Source organism: Apodemus sylvaticus, chromosome X, assembly GCF_947179515.1.
Source record: "Apodemus sylvaticus chromosome X, mApoSyl1.1, whole genome shotgun sequence".
NCBI classification, from domain to species: Eukaryota; Metazoa; Chordata; class Mammalia; order Rodentia; family Muridae; genus Apodemus; species Apodemus sylvaticus.
In genome coordinates, this window is record NC_067495.1 from 61,796,758 (window position 1) to 61,817,095 (window position 20,338).

At 38.0% G+C, this 20,338-nt stretch overlaps 1 protein-coding gene and 1 non-coding gene across 2 annotated transcripts in view; one reads left to right on the plus strand and one right to left on the minus strand.

Moving 5' to 3' along the window:
• Nucleotides 1-20,338, minus strand: part of Tex11 (testis expressed 11) — a 246,191-nt gene that overhangs the window by 188,151 nt on the left and 37,702 nt on the right. The window contains exons 7-8 of the mRNA XM_052170254.1: nt 18,137-18,217; nt 4,319-4,404 (exon numbers count right to left, since the gene is read on the minus strand). Coding sequence (XP_052026214.1) covers nt 4,319-4,404; nt 18,137-18,217 — 167 coding nt within the window. The remainder of the gene's footprint in view (nt 1-4,318; nt 4,405-18,136; nt 18,218-20,338) is intronic.
• Nucleotides 2,483-2,545, plus strand: LOC127675883 (U7 small nuclear RNA). Its single transcript, XR_007975566.1, has one exon. It is a non-coding gene; the product is annotated as a U7 small nuclear RNA (small nuclear RNA).

Here is a 20,338-nt window from a genome sequence, read left to right on the forward strand (position 1 = left end):
TCCTCAGCAAAATGGTAAATGCTGCGACCTGAAAGACAGTCCTGAAAGCTGTGGGAAAGAACTCTGAAAAAATGAGTTCAAGAACATATATAATTTCTCAACTATGCAAAATATAAGGATGTGTTGGGCATCAGTGAGCTTAGCTCTATGCCCCTAGCTAAGCTGTTTGCACAGGGAACATCCTGTGGAACATCCTGCAGCTTAATTTGATTCCTGTTTTCCCACCCAGTGTGGTAGGAACCTCCTAGGTGCCTGACCTATGGTTATGATTTGTTTTTTCCTGTTGTTCTTCCTGGCCTCTAGTATATATTGCTGGAACCTCAGTAAAGCTTTGGCATTCTCATCACCAGAATGACCGGAGTCTGTGTTTTCTGTCAATTCCCCAGGCCTACGCCTGATACTTGGTACTGTGGTGGTGCTGTCAAATGGAGGTCACACCGAGATCAGGAAAGAGAAGAGCACCTGACAGGATCGTTCTAAGAAAGGACGGCAGGCAAAGAGAGAGGAACGCATTGGGAAAATTAAGGCACGGGGAGAAATGGCAGCTACAGATTGGACCCCAAAATTGTGGCTTGGAAACAGAGAGACCAACTGAGGAACTCTGTCTTGGGTAGAGCTCCGCAGGAACAAAAAAAATTATGTATCCGGCATGGTAAGCAACATAAAACATTAATGTTAGCACTATAAATGTCATCTTTTGAAGGCTGTTGTTGCAGGGGTGCAAAAGGGATACAGCCTAGACTGAATCAGCGTAGGCCCAATGCTGAGACCAGCGAGGGTGGACAGCAAATTGGGATGGCAAATTGTCCGCAGTCTAGAACTGTATCAGGCGAGAAGAATAGGGAATAGAATAGAATAGAATAAAATAAAATAAAATAAAATAAAATAAAATAAAATAAAATAAAATAAAATAAAATAAAATAAAATGAGTAAAAAACAAAAAACAAAAACAAAAAATACGGATTTTCGAAACATTAGAAAGAGAAAAAGAGAAGGAAAATGAATTTCAAAACTCTCCTAGGGACAAGCAAAAACATGGAGACATCCTGTTTCCTCTGTGGACCCTACTGGAGATATTCCTAGTACTGGTTACAAGTGCTCTTTCCTCTCTATGTATTGTTTGTCTTTGGTGCACCAATTTGTCCACGTGTCAATTTGTTTCTGTCCTTGGTTCATTGTTGAATGATTATTGTCCTATGTTTCATGTTGAAAAGAAAAATTGGTAAATACTTTATCTGCTGGCTTGTAGAGCTGCCGCATTGGGATTGTTCCTTCTAAATCATATATGCAAACAACAAAACCAGTCCAGAGCAGTAACTGAACAAGTGCTTATGTCTTCAGCACAGGTTAATCCATCTGCTCAAATTTGGCTCAGTCTGTATAAGAATAGTTAGTCTATGACTGGCAACTCCTTTGCAGTCCACACCAACCTAAGACAGGGCTCTGGGACTGGCAGAGATCCCAGAGACAGGTAATGGGAGTTGGACGGAAAGTGACCTAAGACAGACGCTATTCCTTTTTATGAAATAAAAATGGGCATCAGTGAGCTTAGCTCTATGCCCTCAGGTGAGCTGTTTGCACAGGGAACATCCTGTGGAACATCCTGCAGCTTAATTTGATTCCTGTTTTCCAGCCCAGTGTGGTAGAGACCTCCCAGGTGCCTGACCTATGGTTATGATTGGTTTTTCCTGTTGTTCTTCCTGGCCTCTAGTATATATTGCGAGAACCTCAGTAAAGCTTTGGCATTCTCATCACCAGAATGACCCAAGTCTGTGTTTTCTGTCAATCCCCCAGGCCTATACCCCATACTTGGTACCATGGCAGTACTGACACTGTCAAGGATGCAGTGCAAATTGTATGAAGAGCTTCATGGACCTAAGAAAACAGAGTCACTAAGGAACCAGCTTGTCAGAAAGATATTAAGGAAGAAGATGAAGAGATTTATAGAGTGGTGATCTCAGAGGGATATCCCACTCAGATAGCTTATTGTCTGCGCTTACAAAAGCAAACAGATTCCTAAGTTAAAGATCATCCTGGGACAGAAAGAGTTTAGGTCCAGGTGACTGGAACAGTAATCTCAGGATGAGATCCCACCCAGTTAAACTTATTGTGCTTACAAAAGGTAAGCAGATTTCTTAATTCCTTTGCTATACTTTTTTTTTTTAAAAAATGCACTTGCTATCCTATTCTAATAATCAAAGGTCTAAGGTTATAAAATGCTAATTCATGGGATAATCAAAAAGAAACCTGGAGTAAATGACTGAATTGATAAGTAAATAAAAGACTGGCCTTTGCTCTCTCTCTCTCTCTCTCTCTCTCTCTCTCTCTCTCTCTCTCTCTCTCTGTGTGTGTGTGTGTGTGTGTGTGTGTGTGTGTGTGTGTGTGTGTGTGTGTGTGTGACAGAGACAGAGAGATAGAGACAGAGAGAGTGAGAGCAAGAGAGAGAGACAGAGAGAGAGAGAGACCCATACAAAAGTGCTTGGAGAATAAACAGCTCTTTTGGAATTTTTCTAGCAGGATTTCTGACTTCGGTTGGAAAATCAAAGAGCTATTAATGTTCTTTTAGAGATATTTTTCTAGCAGGATTTCTGATTTTGGTCAGAAAACTGAAGAGCTATCTCAAGCAAAGAGAGCCATTTTAAGCAGAGAAAGGTATTTCAAGTAGAGAGGTGTCTCAAACAGACTACAGAGCCAAGATCTATCTACAGAGCTGCCTAGGGAACCATCTTGCGCAGACTACAGAACTGTTAGCTTGTACCCACAAGTGACTTTGAGTTGTTTTTCCCAAACACCCCTTCCTCAGGATCTCCTCTCCAAGCTGAGGCTGGACCTTGGCAGTTTCATATGGTTAGAAAGAAGGAAGAAATAAAAACTCACATTTGATCCACAAATACAAATTAGAGAGTGCATACTTGGAATCTCATGAGTGTTTTGAAACCTCAAAGCCTGCCCTCAGTGAAACCTCCTCCAACAAGGCCACATCTCCTAGCCTTTTCCAAAACAGGTGCACAAACTAGAGATTAAGTATTAAAATATAAAATATAGTTTAATGAAAATAGTTTCTATAGGCTCATATACTTGAATGTCTGGTTCCCAGATAGTAGACTGCTTAGGAAGAATTAGTAACTTGTTGGGGGAGGTATGTCACTGGGAGTTGACTTTGAGATTTCAATGGCCCATACCAGACCCAGTATCACTCTATGTATGTGTGTATATATGTATGTGTGTATCTTCTGCTTGCAGATCAGGATGTAAGCTCACAGCTGCTCTGTGCCTGCCTCCCTGCTGCAATGCTCCTCATCATGATGATCATGGAATAACCCTCTAAAATTCTAAGTCATCCCATTAAATGCTTTCTTTTATTAGAGTTGCCTTGGTCATAATCTCTCTTCACAACAATAGAACAGTAACTAAGACAGGGTTGTTTTCATTCAAACTACCACACCATTTAATATAACATCAATAACATTAGTAGTTAAGTGTTGTTAAATGTGTATTGTCATGATAAGTTATAGAATATTAAGGAACTGATCATTCCTCAAGGGAATTTTGCATTTCCACTTATGTGTAGGATAATTCTATCATATTAGGTGGAATTGCCAGCATGCTATAGTTTTCATTTGGAAATCAAAGATTACATAAGAATATATGGTTGGGTGTCAAGTTGATAAGAGGTGGACTTGTGACTGTTAATCTTGGTTGTTAACTTGACTGAATCTGTCCCTATTTGGGAATATGCAAGCTTTTCCAGGAAAGATTAATTGAAAGAAGAACAGTCTTCCTGAGAGTAGCCTGTCCTGGCTAAAACTCAAGATAGTGATGAGGCCCTGGGAAAAAAGCATTGCTGCTTGCCTCCTTACCTTTGCTTCTTGCTAGTGAGTTCATCTAACTAGCTAGTGAGTTCATCTAACTTTGTTGCTGTAACAGTTCTTTGCTAACATCAGAATCCACCTTCATCAGGTTCTACTGTGAGCTAAAGACTAGTGATTCCCCCAGGAATCTTCATTGCCTTTGACACCAGATTGAAACTGCTGAGGCATCTATCTTCATGGACTGAACAGCACCCAGGTTCTCTGCCTCTCCAATGGAAAAGAGCCAATATTAACTATATGTCCTTATATTAAATTCCCTTTATAACATATATACTTTCTATCAATTCTATTCCTCTAGAGAATTCTGATTAACACATGTTAAAGAAGCAAATAAATATGGCATGTTAGCTTTTGAAGTCAGAAAATATTTAAATGGCCAAAGTACTACGCAAAATATAAACTGATCTCTACCATAATATTTCTGAATTTTCAGTTTTTTACATTACCTAAGCCAGAATGAACTCTCTTTGTATTTATTCTGCTTGCTTGTTTCTACTCCAAGGTTGTAACAGAGTATGTGAAGATATTTTGTCTGTAATAAAAAACATAAATAAGCAAATAAATAAAGTTTCATTATTTTCTTCAAGTTAAATAAATATCAATAGCTATTCAGAGTCTTAAAAACAGCCTAGGAATGGTGGCATACATCTTTGACAAATTCAGACAGACCTCTATGAGTTTGAGGCCTTCCTGGTTTCCATATGAATTCCAGGGCAGCCAGGGTAACATAAATAACCATCCATATAAAAACTTCTCAAGTTATATTATTAAAGAGAGATACAAAACATTAAAGTTGGGACTTCAATTATATATAGAAAATATTACAAGAGATTATTGATAGAAGTTGAAAGTCCCTTTGTGACTGGTAATAAGAAATCTGATACAAGAAAATAATAAGCCTTCCCATGTTTGTAGATTAGTAAAATTAATATTGTGAAAATAACCATCTTACCAAATTAAGATTCAACTTAATTCAATCAAAATTCTAATTCAATTCTTCATAGAAATTTTTAAAAATAATTCTAAGTGTCACATAGAAGCACAAAAATAAACCAGGATAACCAAAACAATCCTGATCAATGAAAGAACTGCTGGAGGAATCATCATCCATGGTATAAGTTATACTACAGAGTAATAGTAATTTAAAATTAAAAAACAGTATGGTATCAACATAAAAATAATCACACTGATCAATGGAATAGAATTAAGGACCTGCCTTGGTCAGGAAAAGAAGAAAAAAATAAAAGAATTAAGACCTGCACACAAGTCCATGCATACAGAGCTGCCTAATTTTTAACAAAGAGGCCAAAGATAGACAGAGAAGACAACACCTTCAACAAATAGTGATGGAGTTATGTGTAGAAGTATGAAACTAGATCCTTATTGATCAACCTGCATAAAACTCAACTGCAAAATGGATCAAATACCTCAATATAAGACCTGATACCCTAAATCTGCTTGAAGATAAAATAGGGAATATGTTTCAATTTCTACACCCAAAGGACTTTCCGAACAGGAACCTAAAAGTACAGGTACTGAAACCAACAATTGACAAATGGAGCATCATGAAACTAAAACCCTTCTGTATAGAAAGGGACATTATCATTTGAATTAAGAGGAAGCCTACAGAATTTTAAAAAAAGTCTTTACTAAATACACATCTGACAAAGGGTTAATGTCTAGAATAAAGAACTAAAAAAAAAAACTTAGCATCAAGAAAACAAACAACCCAGTTAAAAATTAGGTCAAAGAACTAACAAAATTCTCAAAATATGAAATGGTAAATGGCCAAGAAATACATTTTTTGAATGTTCAACATCCTTAATCACCAGAAAAATTCAAATCAACATTATTTTGATATTTTATCTCACCTTAGTCAAAATAGCTAAGAAACAATAAATGATGGCATGAATGAGAGGAAAGGGAAATAATTATCATATTGATGGTGGGTACGTAAACTGGTTGCAGCTACTATAGAAATCAGTAGGGTAGTTGTTCAAAATGCTAGAAATCTACTGTATGGCCTAGTTGTGCTCTCTTAGACATATACCTAAAGGACTCTATTTCCTACTATAGAGATACTTAAGTAGAGATACTTAAGTATAGAGATACTTAAGCATCTCTATTCACAATAACCAGGAAATGGGAACATCCTTGATATTTATGAACTAGTGAGTAGAAAATTAAAATATGATATGGATAATGAAAATGTAATACATTTATGCAATGGAATATGACTCCGTTGTTAAGAAAAGTAAAATTATATTTGCAGTTTAAATGGATGGAACTAGAAACAATCAACTAGGGTGAAGTAACCCAGAACAAGAAAAACAAACATGTTTTCTCTCATATGTGAATACCAGCTTTGAAGATTTAGATGTTTCATTTGGAATACCTATAGAGGCCAAAAAACTTGTAAGAGACCATAGAATTGGAGAGGGCTTTGAAAGAAAGACATGTAGAGTGCAGTTACTACCGGGGAAAGGGGAGTAATTGAATAAGAAGGGATAAATGAGGTGGGAGATGGAAAGACAGGATAAAGGAGGGAATATGGAAAGGAATAACTAACTCTAAAGGGCTTTAGAAAAATTCATATAGAGACCTACTGCTATAAAAGCTTCCATATATACAAATTATCACAGACTATAACAAATGATTCCCAAATATGTTACAAGTAAATTTGCTCTGCTCAACACTTGCAAAGTCTTATCTACAGTTCTACTTCCCACCAAAATATATTTTATCTCTATGATTTCTTTGCAATATTCTCTCAAAATCTCTTAAAATTATACTATAAACTCTTATCTCAGAATTTGTAAGTTTTTCACAGGGTATGGTTAAAAAAATTATAGAAGAACTGCTACTATTATGTTGCTAAAGAACACAGGATTAAACTGACCCCTAATGACTTTCTGTATACCCATAGATTAGTGCATGTCTCAATCTTTGTCAGAAAAGTTTATTCTTGTAATGGATGATAATTAGCACAGAGACCCACAATTGGTCAACTTGAAGAAAATAGATGTTGGAGTACTCAGCTTCCACTGGATATCTATATTGCACCCTTCCCCAGAGGCTCAGGGACCTTTATGTGAAAGGAAGGTAGAAAAACCCCAGAGGCAGTGAAAGAATACAACAGGGTAGCCATAACATGTGTGCTCTCAAACATGGTGAACTCACAGCAGTTAGGACAAAATACATAAGACTTATATAAGTTCAAGACAGACAAAACCCTAAGAACAGAGCAGAGGATGGGGGATGAGCATGAGCTATTGGTAACCATAGCTGCTGGGAGAAAGAGTCTGTTTTCTTTAAGGGTGTGACTCCTAGAAGATCCACCATGCTCAGGGGCCCCTACCCAAGAGTATTTGGGTAACACAAATTGGACTTGATGAGATTTTTTTTAATGGTTAAAAGCACTGGCTGCTCTTCCAAAGGCACTGGCACACAAAAGGTGTCCAGACATACATGCAAGCAAAACACCCATATTCATAATATTTGAGGAGGGCAGGTTCTTATGATGTAGCTATGGCTATCCTGGAACTCACTATGTAGACCAGGTTGGCATCAAACTAACAAAGATCCACCTACCTCTGAATCCCAAGTGCTGGGATTAAGAGCATGCACCAGTACATCTGGCTCATATAAAAATAAAATTTAAAAAAATTTTAAAGATGCAAAGTTGGGTAGGTACGGAGGTGGAGGTAGGTCTGGAAGGAGTTAGGGAAATAATGTGATCAAAATACATTGTATGAAATTCTCAAAAAAATAGTCATATTTTTAAAAAGAAATCTGATCACTTGCCTAGGAAAATGATAAACAAAAATATTTGCTTTGGGTTGTTCCAGTAAAAGCGTAACAGTAGAAAATATACTCAAAGACAAAATAAAATTCTCAAAATTCTTAAAATTTGAGAAATACCCAAAGAACTATTCAGCTAAAAAGCTTCTTTGGAAATAGTTTAATGGTTCCTTTAAATTTCCTTCACATACATTATCATAAAGACAAAAGCAGGAACAAGTGTATCAATTTACCACTGGAAAATAGTTGTGGGTAAATCAATGAAATAGATCAATAGCATGTTCATATAGAATTTTCAACTCTCAAAATATTAGAAAATGGCATGTAAACCTGTTTTATAATTCTAATAATTTATCTTAATGCCCCTGAGTACTTAAAGAAATCACCTACATAGAATTCTACCCATAAAAAGGAATTCTTTATAAATTTTACCAGAGCAGACTAAGAAGCAGGACCTCAATTAAGTATGTAAGATTTGAGGCAAGTTATTCATGAATGATGTATAAAGCCTTAGCTTTCTTTATAAAAAAATTTCCCTTTGAATGACACTACATTCAAAAAGTATAAATTCAATGTGCATGACTGAGCACATCAGATCTACTGTATATCTAAATCTAAAATAAAGAACAGTCTTGTTAATCTTGCCAATATGTGTTTGAAAAGCATCCATTGGTATTTAAATGTATTCCTGACATTGCAGCAAAAACAGTTTAACTCATTACATGCTCCAGATCCCACAGGTTCATTCAAGGCCATCCCAATTATGTAGCCATAATGACGTTCTCACCAACTTACTGCACAGACGCCTACAACTGAACTGGTTCAGAGGAAAATGTAAAACAAAATTCTGATAAATAATACGTATTCTAAGCCTTTATCCAGCTTCTTTGTATTTACTTTTTGTGCTCTCATCATTCTTAGAAATATATTTACACTAAATGCTACTTCTTAGATGGGAAAAATAACAAAATACTAAGCATAGCAACAAAGATATAAAAGGCTAAAAAATCTGTGAAGGTATTTGTAGCATGTTTTTAAATGAAATGATCAAAAATTACCAATTCTGCTTCATTGACTCATTCATTTATATATTCAATAACAATGATATGCTAAGCATAGTAGACATTATTCTAGGAATTAAGTATACATCCCTGAACAAAATATACAGAAATTCCTGTATTCATAAAACATTTCCAATGTAATGTGAAATAAAAAGATTCATAAAAAATAACTGTTTATAGAAGCATGCATGCCTTGGACACTAGCTTTGATTCTAGCACTGGAAAACATACAGGAAGAATGAAAAAGAAAAGACAAGTAAGAAATATTTTCTTTGTTTTACATGGGATGCTAAAATATACGAACTGAAGTTTCCTAGAAAAAAAAATCTGTCATATCTATGTTAATGATTCTACAACATTAAACTGGGTTAGGCTAAGGAATGTAGCTCACCTATCATGCACAAGGCCCTATGTTTGAACCCCTGTACTCCATAAACTGGATGATTTGATGTATGACTGTAATCCCAGAACTTGAGAGGGGAGGCAGGGAGTACAGGCTCTGTAAAACTAGTACCAAACTCAAAAGTGGAATATAACCTGCACTTTAGTTAAACAGGAAATACTGGCCATGTTAACAGAAATATAATCTAAGGAAGTTATAGGACAACTTTTTAGTGCAGAGGTTAGCGTTAATGACCTATGGAAATTCACAAATATGGAGAATGCTAGATGAAACAAGGAAACTCAGACACTGTTATCTTAAGAGCCCAAGGGTCCTGATTAAGTAAGTCACAGGAAGTAAACAGACAATATTATAATATTACTCTTATTTATTTCTCATTTCCCTTTCTAATTATAAAATAAGTAATAACATTCGGTTATACCCACAAAATCTATAAAAATCCCAATTTCTCATAAATTTGACCTCTTGTCTTTACCACTGTCACTAAAACATTTGGTACATGGAGAAAGAAGTATTTTGTTAAGAAGGAATTCAAAATGATACTGTATGGTTATTATGATTTTTTTGTGTTTTATGTTATATTTACTTCTCCAAACTGTAATCTGGTCTAATATCAACAGAACAAATCAGATAATTGTTAACAGATAAGTTATTAAGAAGTAGATATTAAGTACCAATCTTTCCTAGTATTAAAACAATCCATTTCTCACGAAGTTATAGCTATGGAATAAAACCGGCCAAAAAAAAATCTATGATTAAAAGTAATGAAAAACTTAAGCTGGGTGGGTGTAGTAGTACATGCCTTAAATCCCAGCATTCAAAGGCAGAGGCAGCTGTATTTTTGTGAGTTCGAGGTCAACCTGGTCTACATAATGAGTTACAGGACAGCCAGGACTACACAGAGAAACCCTGTCTTGAAACACACACATACACATGGAAAATAGATATGTAAATGTACAACATAGTAATCATACAAAAAGGAACTACTCCAGCCACTGATATAGTGACTGGCCTGGAAATAATAATTTCATACTAATACCTATTTTATAATTCTAAGATGAGACTATATAGTTGATAGGTCCAATTTAATATTATTAATTAAAATTATCTTGTCCAACTTGTCCAAAAGTCCTCATATCAAACTTTGAGTTTTATTTTAATTATATAAGTAACTTTTATATGTTTTCCCTTCCCTTTCTTGCCTTATATTTTTATGTGTGTGTGTACTGTGGTATATGTATTCATGTCCAGGCATGCATATGGTGGCCAGAGCCTAATATGAGATATCTTAATCACTTGCTTTTCATCTTGTTATTTTGAGACAAAGTCTTTCAATGAATCTGGATTTTACTAATTTGCTAGACTAGCTCTGGCAGTGAGCTCCAGAGATCTACTTGTCTCTGAGGAGCCATCTATGTCAACAACTTTAGAACACCCCCAAGTCAGGAATAAAAATGTATGCCCTGAAACCAGGCATTTCTGTTGGTGATGGGAATACAAAATCAAGGTCCTCGTTGCTATGCAGCAAGCACTTTAACCACTGAACCACTGCCCCAGGCCAAACATTATTTTTCAGTGTCATATTTCTAATTTATTTTTCTCCTGATTTTCTTGTCTTTTAAACATTAACAGGTCTTCTTCGATTTCCTTCTTCAGAGCCCTGAAGTTCTTGTCATATAGATCTTTCACTTGTTTGGTTAGAGTCACACCAAGATACTTTATATTGTTTGTGGCTATTGTGAAGGGTGTCATTTCTCTAACTTCTTTCTCAGCCTGCTTATCCTTTGAGTATAGGAAGGCTGCTGATTTGCTAGAGTTGATTTTATAACCTGCCACTTTGCTGAAGTTGTTTATCAGCCGTAGGAGTTCTCTGGTGAAGGTTTTCGGGTCACTTAAGTAGACTATCATGTCATCTGCAAATAGTGATAATTTGACTTCTTCCTTTCCAATTTGTATCCCCTTGACCTCCTTATGTTGTCTAATTGCTCTAGCTAGAACTTCAAGTACTATATTGAAAAGATATGGAGAGAGAGGACAGCCTTGTCTAGTCCCTAATTTTAGTGGGATTGCTTCAAGTTTCTCTCCATTTAGTTTGATGTTGGCTACCGGTTTGCTGTATATTGCTTTAACGATGTTTAGGTATGAGCCTTGAATTCCTGTTCTTTCCAAGACTTTTAGCATGAAAGGATGCTGAATTTTATCAAATGCTTTTTCTGCATCTAATGAGATGATCATATGTTTTTTTTTCTCTGAGTTTGTTTATGTAGTGGATAGCATTGATGGATTTCCTTATATTGAACCATCCCTGCAACCCTGGGATGAAGCCTATTTGATCATGGTGGATGATCGTTTTGATGTGTTCTTGGATTCGGTTGGCAAGAAGAAAATGGAAAAATCTGCCATGCTCGTGGATTGGCAGGATTAATACAGTTAAAATAGCAATCTTACAAAAAGCGATCTACAGATTCAATGTAATCCCCATCAAAATCCCAACTCAGTTCTTCACAGAGTTAGAAAAAGCAATTCTCAAATTCATCTGGAATAACAAAAAACCCAGGATAGCTAAAACTATTCTCAACAACAAAAGAAATTCTGGGGGAATCAGTATCCTTGACTTCAAGCAATACTACAGAGCAATAGTGTTAAAAACTGCATGGTATTGGCACAGTGACAGACAAGTGGACCAATGGAATAGAATTGAAGATCCAGAAATGAATCTACACACCTATGATCTCTTGATCTTTGACAAAGAAGCTGAAAACATCCAGTGGAAAAAAGATAGCCTTTTCAACAAATGGTGCTGGTTCAATTGGAGGTCAGCATGCAGAAGAATGCAAATTGATCCATTCTTATCTCCATGTACTAAACTTCACTCCAAGTGGATCAAGGACCTCCATGTAAAATCATACACACTGAAACTAATAGAAAAGAAACTGGGGAAGACCCTTAAGGACATGGGCACAGGGGAAAAGTTCCTGAACAGATCACCCATAGCTTATGCTCTAAGATCAAGAATTGACAAATGGGACCTCATGAAATTACAAAGTTTCTGTAAGGCAAAGAACATTGTTAAAAGGACAAAATGGCAACCATCAAATTGGGAAAGGATATTCACCAACCCTACATCTGATAGAGGGCTAATATCCAATATATACTAAGAATTCAAGAAGTTAGACCCCAGGGAACCAAATAACCCTGTTAAAAAATGGGGTACAGATCTAAACAAAGAATTTTCACCTGAAGAAATTCAGATGGCCGAGAGGCACCTTAAGAAGTGCTCAACATCATTAGTCATTAGGGAAATGCAGATCAAAACAACCCTGAGATTTCACCTTACACCAGTCAGAATGGCTAAGGTCAAAAACTCAGGAGACAGCAGGTGTTGGGAGGATGTGGAGAAAGAGGAACACTCCTCCACTACTGGTGGGGCTGTAAGATGGTACAACCACTTTGGAAATCAGTCTGGTGGTTCCTCAGAAAACTGGACATGACACTTCCTGAGGACCCTGCTATACCTCTCCTGGGCATATACCCAAAGGATTCCCCGGCATGCAATAAAGACACATGCTCCATTATGTTCATAGCAGCCTTATTTATAATAGCCAGAAGCTGGAAAGAACCCAGATGTCCCTCAAAGGAGGAATGGATACAGAAAATGTGGTATATTTACACAATGGAATACTACTCAGCACTTAGAAACAATGAATTCACAAAATTTTTAGGCAAATGGTTTGATCTGGAAAATATCATCCTAAGTGAGGTAACCCAATCACAAAAGAATACACATGGAATGCAATCTCTGATAAGTGGATATTAATTAGCCCAGAAGCTCTGAATACCCAAGGCACAAATCGCATAACAAATGTCTCCCATGAAGTATGGAGAGGGTCCTGATCCTGGAAATGATTGATCTAGCATTGGTGTAGGTACCCAAGGCCTGAGGCCTGCAAAGCTTGTGATGCCATACAAGCAATGTATAGGTCTGTTGCCAAGGCAACGGCTGCCGTTTACCCAGAATTCCATAGCCCACCTTTACCTGTAATTACGTCACCGCCGGTATATAACTGAGCAGCGCTCCTTTCCTCTCTCTCTTTTCTTTCTCTTCTCCCTTTCCTTCCCGCCCGCTACCCCTTCCCCTTCTTAAATAAAGCCCACGTGGAGCTATCTGGTCTAGCGTGTCTCATTGCGGTTCACGGTTCCACCACGTCCGGCAGCGCAGTGCCCGGGGTGCGCGCACGTGGGCATGGTGAGCAGCAGCAGCTGCAATGCAGGGAGCAGACAGGACATTCAAGCGAGCGCAGAAATCAACGCAGGAACCAACACTGGCGAGCCAGGCAGGAGACCTACCCAAATCTACTGCTCATGGACCAAGTAGGCTCCATCCAGATAAGTACATCTGCCCAAGTTCCCACTTTACTACCTTTCCAAAGGGTGGGATTCCTCTGGGTTTCAATTGTACATCTTGAGAAAAGAAAATTTTCCTTTCTCCCAAATGTACTTAGTCTTATTCCCTAACTATACTAATGTGTTCCAACATCTTGTTAAGTCCAGGCCCTTGCCATATCCAGGACAGCTTCAGAGAAGCAACCTTCAGATGCTCCAATCTCTTCTCAGCTTCTCCAAACACAGACAGCTTCTACTGGACCTGTTCTCCTGACCTATCTTCAAATGGCTCTACAAACCCTGGACAGCAAGGAAGCAGCCAGTCCTCCTGAGACTGGACAATCACCCCCCATACACCTTTCTCTAGGTTCCCCAGAGACACACCGCCCCAACGTCAGCATGAAGCAGTCAGATCACAACAACGACCCTATTCCTGCTTTGCCGTATTCGCCGTCACTTCTTTTCTTTTTTCTTTTTCTTTTATTAATTAACCAAACATTGGGGACTGTTGGGGTTTTGTCTAAGCTCCACCCCACACCTACCTGGCAATAGCCAGGTATGCCCCGCCCCAGAGATCTGGCCCACTATAAGAGGGGCTACTTGCTCCTCCTCTCCCTCTTTGCTCTCTGCTCTCCCACATTCTCACCTCTCTGCCCATGGGGCTCTTCCCCCCTCCACGTGGTCATGGCTGGCCTCCACTCCACTCTCTCTCTCTCTCTCTCTCTCTCTCTCTCTCTCTCTCTCCCTCTCTCTCTCTCTACCACTAACTCCCATCCCCTATTCTGAATAAACTCTATTCTATACCATGTCTGTGTGTGTGTGTGGTCCCTCAGGGGCAGAGGTGCCCAGGCAAGGGCCCGCCTGGACACCTTCCCCCACGCCGCCTAGCCACACTCACCTAACCCTCTATACTCTCCCCTTCTTAAGCCCCTTCATCATCCTGCTGCCGAAAGTCCTCCAATGGTGCTCAAAGTCCTTCAATTGGAGAGGAATATAAGGACAGAGAAAAAGGAGGGAGGTGATTGGAAAATAGATGGAGAGAAGAAGGTTTATGGGACATATGGGGAGGGGGGATCTGGGAAAGGGAAAACCATTTGGAATGTAAACAAAGAATATAGAAAATAAAAATATTTAAAAAAAATTAACAGATCGTGCATTTTTATATTTTTTCAATTATTAAAGGAATAGCATGTAATACATTTTATACTTTATTGAATTATTATATTTAAATTAATGAAGTGCTGATTGGCTAGCTTTAAGATACTTACTTACCTTGTACTCTTCCCTTACCCAGTTTTCTCTAATCTTTAGTTCAATGATAATTTTTCATGGAATTCTAAGATATAAATGTATATATCCAATTTTCTAGATATTTTCTCTGCCTCTGAATATTAATAATCATTAATTTCTGCTGCAAAATTTTTGCAGTGAGCCGGACAGTGGTGGTGCATGCCTGTAATCCAAGCACTTGGAAGGCAGAGGCAGGCGGATCTTTGAGTTCAAGGCCAGCCTGATCTACCCAGGACAGCCAGCGCTCCACAGAGAAACCCTGTCTCAAAAAACCAAAACCAAAAAAAATTGCAGTAAGATACAGGAAGAATATCTCTGGCAAATAAAAAAGAGATTGAATTCATTAATTAATTTTCATTAAACTGTTAGCTCTATTAATTCCTATCCAATCTTTATCATATCATGTCCTCTCATTGTAGATTTCCTGACTTGTATTTTCAGGTCCCTTATCTAAGCATTAAGCCCACCAAAAACTACACACTCTAAATTATTGTACTAACTTTTAGAATTAAAAGCACAATTCTAATAATAGAGTTCTGTCACATACCCTCAAAGTATAGTCTTAGTTCTGAACTTGTAGTCACTTATTAGTAGCTTCCTCCTGACAAAGTCATAACTATTGTGTTAAATATCATCCTAAGTGCTGTGACCTGGTTCTCTCTTTGTTTTTCTTCCCTTTACCATATTGAATACTGCACAAGTTAGCTTTGTTTGCCCTGATTACTCACAGACAGACTCCAATTTCATTTCACTTCACAGAAACAGAAAAGAGAACCTTAGAATCTATACTGAAACACAATACACCTAGGATACAAAAAATAATACCAGAGCTATCAACATACCTGATCAAAATTAGTACAAGCAAAACTATGATAAGCCAACCTTGTATGCCACCCAATAGGACAACATTGTCATAGGGTCTCTTCTCTGAATAACTGACACCAAATTCAAGAATAAGTCACATCCTAAAAACTATCAAGGTCATGAGTGTCAAAGCAAGATGAAGTATTCCAGAGAGGAACAGCCTAGAGACTATAATCATAGATTAAATCTTCTTTATATATAGGTCACAGCTGAAAAAGTTGTATCTCAACACTCTGGATAAAAGATACATGAGTTATTACATTATTTTTGAAACTTTTTGTAAACATGATAAAAGTTTAATATTTAAAACTGAAAAGAGGGCATTATAAGCAATGTAGAAATATATAAATTCAGTTCTACATTAAACAATATTTAAGGGAAATCAACAATCTCACGAGTATAATTTATAAAATCTTTGACACATTCTCTCTAATATCCAACTATATCTCTGCGATTAATCCCTCTATATAAGAGTAAAACCTAAAGCAAGCATAAACACAAGCTGGTCAGTGGGGAAAGGGGAATCAGGAAAGGGAAAGAAGAAAAAGCTGTATTTAGAAGTTCTGATGCGTAGTACAAGGAGACAAGGATGGATCAATTCGCATTCTTCTGCATGCTGACCTCCAGTTGAACCAGCACCATTTATTGAAAAGGCTATCTTTTTTCCATTGGATGTTTTCAGCCTCTTTGTCGAGGATCAAGTGGCCACAGGTGTGTGGGTTCATTTCTGGATCTTCAATCCTGTTCCATTGATCCTCCTGCCTGTCACTGTACCAATACCATGCAGTTTTTAACACTATTGCTCTGTAGTATTGCTTGAGCTAAGCTCAAATCCAAATGGATCAAGGACCTCCACATAAAGCCAGACACTCTGAAACTAATAGAAAAGAAACTGGGGAAGACCCTTGAGGACATCGGTACAGGGAGAAAGTTTATGAACAGAACACCAATAGCATATGCTCTAAGAGCAAGAATTGACAAATGGGACCTCATAAAATTACAAAGTTTCTGTAAGGCAAAGGACACCATCAAGAGGACAAATCGGCAACCAACAAATTGGGAAAAGATCTTCACCAATCCTACATCAGATAGAGGGCTAATATCCAATATATATAAAGAACTCAAGAAGTTAGACTCCAGAAAACCGAACAACCCTATTAAAAAGTGGGGTATAGAGTTAAACAAAGAATTCTCACCTGAAGAACTTCGGATGGCGGAGAAGCATCTTAAAAAATGCTCAACTTCATTACTCATTAGGGAAATGCAAATCAAAACAACCCTGAGATTTCACCTTACACCAGTCAGAATGGCTAAGATTAAAAATTCAGGAGACAGCAGGTGTTGGAGAGGGTGTGGAGAAAGAGGAACACTCCTCCACTGCTGGTGGGGTTGCAAATTGGTACAACCACTCTGGAAAGCAGTCTGGCGGTTCCTCCGAAAACTGGGCACCTCACTTCCAGAAGATCCTGCTATACCACTCCTGGGCATATACCCAGAGGATTCCCCACCATGTGATAAGGATACATGCTCTACTATGTTCATAGCAGCCCTATTTATAATTGCCAGATGCTGGAAAGAACCCAGGTATCCCTCAACAGAAGAGTGGATGCAAAAAATGTGGTATATCTACACAATGGAGTACTATTCAGCCATTAGAAACAATGAATTCATGAAATTCTTAGGCCAATGGATGGAGCTGGAGAACTGACTAAGTGAGGTAACCCAGACTCAAAAGGTGAATCATGGTATGCACTCACTAATAAGTGGATATTAACCTAGAAAACTGAAATACCCAAAACATAACCCACACATCAAATGAGGTACAAGAAGAAAGGAGGAGTGGCCCCTTGTTCTGGAAAGACTCAGTGAAGCAGTATTCGGCAAAACCAGAACGGGGAAGTGGGAAGGGGTGGGTGGGAGGACAGGGGAAGAGAAAGGGGCTTATGGGACTTTCGAAGAGTGGGGGGCTAGAAAAGGGGAAATCATTTGAAATGCAAATAAAAAATTATATCGAATAAAAAAATTTATATAAAAAAAATTTTAAAAAAAAGAAGTTCTGATGCGACCCAGTCAAGAAAGCAGAATTTATCCTATTGAATCTCACATACCTCCAAATCCCAGTACATAAAAATACTAGGACAGTGACATTAACTGCATTCAACCTGGTCAGCAGGGAAATAAACTCATTTTTCTTCTGTGATTATACAGCATGAAATATTACCAAAATCATATGGCAATAAAGGGATGAACAAAAAAAACTTAAGAATTAACCAGCTTCACCTTTTGAATGCCCTTTCTGATAAAGAACAAGGGAAGTCAGTTATTTTATGGACCAGTTAAAGAGTAGAACTGATCTCAAATAGACTCTCCAAAAGTCTCCACACAGAGGTGATGATTCTTCATGGACTTAATACTGCGTATTCTGAAACTCTTGGGGAAATAAGTGCAGAAATTTCACTCACCAATTCAGGGAGCCTCATCAGCATATCTTTACAACGTAAGATGCACATAGATGCTTTCTTGAAATCCTCTTGAGCAACAGACTAAAAAAGAGAGTGTCAAAAATTGGTTAAAATGAAATGACAAGAAGATCCTGCTATACCACTCCTGGGCATATATCCAGAGGATTCCCCACCATGTAATAAAGATACATGCTCTACTATGTTCATAGCAGCCCTATTTATAATTGCCAGATGCTGGAAAGAACCCAGGTATCCCTCAACAGAAGAGTGGATGCAAAAAATGTGGTATATCTACACAATGGAGTACTATTCAGCCATTAGAAACAATGAATTCATGAAATTCTTAGGCAAATGGATGGAGCTAGAGAACATCATACTAAGTGAGGTAACCCAGACTCAAAAGGTGAATCATGGTATGCACTCACTAATAAGTGGTTATTAACCTAGAAAACTGGAATACCCAAAACATAATCCACACATCAAATGAGATACAAGAAGAAAGGAGGAGTGGCCCCTGGTTCTGGAAAGACTCAGTGAAACAGTATTCGGCAAAACCAGAACGGGGAAGTGGGAAGGGGTGGGAGGGAGGACAGGGGAAGAGAAGGGGGCTTTCGGGACTATCGGGGAGTGGGGGGGGGCAAGAAAAGGGGAAATCATTTGAAATGTAAATAAATTATATCAAAAAAAATAAAAACAAAAAACAAAAACAAAAAAAAAAAAAAGAAAACTAAATTTCACAGTGGAAAGGTCAAAAAGAGTAAGAGAGTAAAATGACTTCAGTGTGGGTCAGCTGGGACCACCCCAGGAAAAACAAGGCCAGGTGACACGCCTTCCCTCTGAGGCAACAAAGAGCAGAGCATGCAGTCAGCAGGATAGAACTAGATAGACGTCTGGGGCAGCCATAAGCTGAGTGGACTGGCTGGTTTTCTGTGTCATCTTGACACAGGCTGGAGTTATCACAGGAAGGGAGCTTCAGTTGGGGAAGTACCTCCATGAGATCCAGCTGTGGGGCATTTTCTCAATTAGTGATCAAGGGGGAGGGCCCCTTGTGGGTGGCACCATCCCTGGGCTGGTGCTCTTGGGTTCTATAATAAAGCAAGCTGAGCAAGCCAGGGGAAGCAAGCCAGTGAGAAACATCCCTCCATGGCCCCTCCATCAGCTCCTACTTCCTGACCTGCTTGAGTTCCAGTCCTGACTTCCTTTAGTGATGAACAGCAATGTAGAACTGTAAGCTGAATAAACCCTTTCCTCCCCCCCCCCAAAAAAAAGAAACGACAAGATAATTGTCTTACAGTCTTATTTACTTTATCTATTTACTTGTGAGAGTGTGTGTGTGCGCGCGCGTGTGTGTGAACACACAACACACATACATACACATGCACGCGTGCGCGCGTGTGTGAACACACAACACACATACATACACATGCACGCGCGCGCGCGTGTGTGAACACACAACACACATACATACACATGCACACACACACACACACACATGGAACTTACTATGTAGCCCAGACAGGCCTCCAATTCACACTGTTCCTCCTGCATGAGCCTCCCCAAATGCTGGGATTATACATGTGAGTCACTACATAGGGCTTTTTTCTCCAACAAAACAATGTTATAAATTACTTTCTAAGGGAGAAAATTCCTACATTTGCTGTTTTCTTCTCTTTATGTAAATTGAGTATTTTTTTTTGCTTTGATTTGGGAGGATTTAACTCAGTGCTGGAGAACAAGATAATATATAGGTTCCATTTCCAGCACTAAAAAGATGTAAAATGCCCAGTTCACTCTAGTTTTCTTCTCCATCCACCTGACATGTATAAACCTTGACATCTTTCTGAATGGATACTCTTGCTAGGGGTTTTAATACAAGAATGTTTTAAAATGAAAATAAATTAAGAGAAGAATATCAATAAATCAAACCTTACATGTGGAAATTAAAAATTATATTCCCATCTCTACTGTAATGATTCAATGAATACAAGGAAATTGTATGGTTAAAGAGAAATTCTTCATAATTAGATGTTGCTTTCTATTCTTATAAGATAAAACAATATGAGAATAATGCTCTAATAAACTATGAATCTTTATCATTACACAGATTTTACGCTACAGAAATTAAAGCTATAGTAGTACATGTACATTTACATTTTGAATCAATCTTTAACTAATATGTGCTTTCATAAAAAAATTTAAACG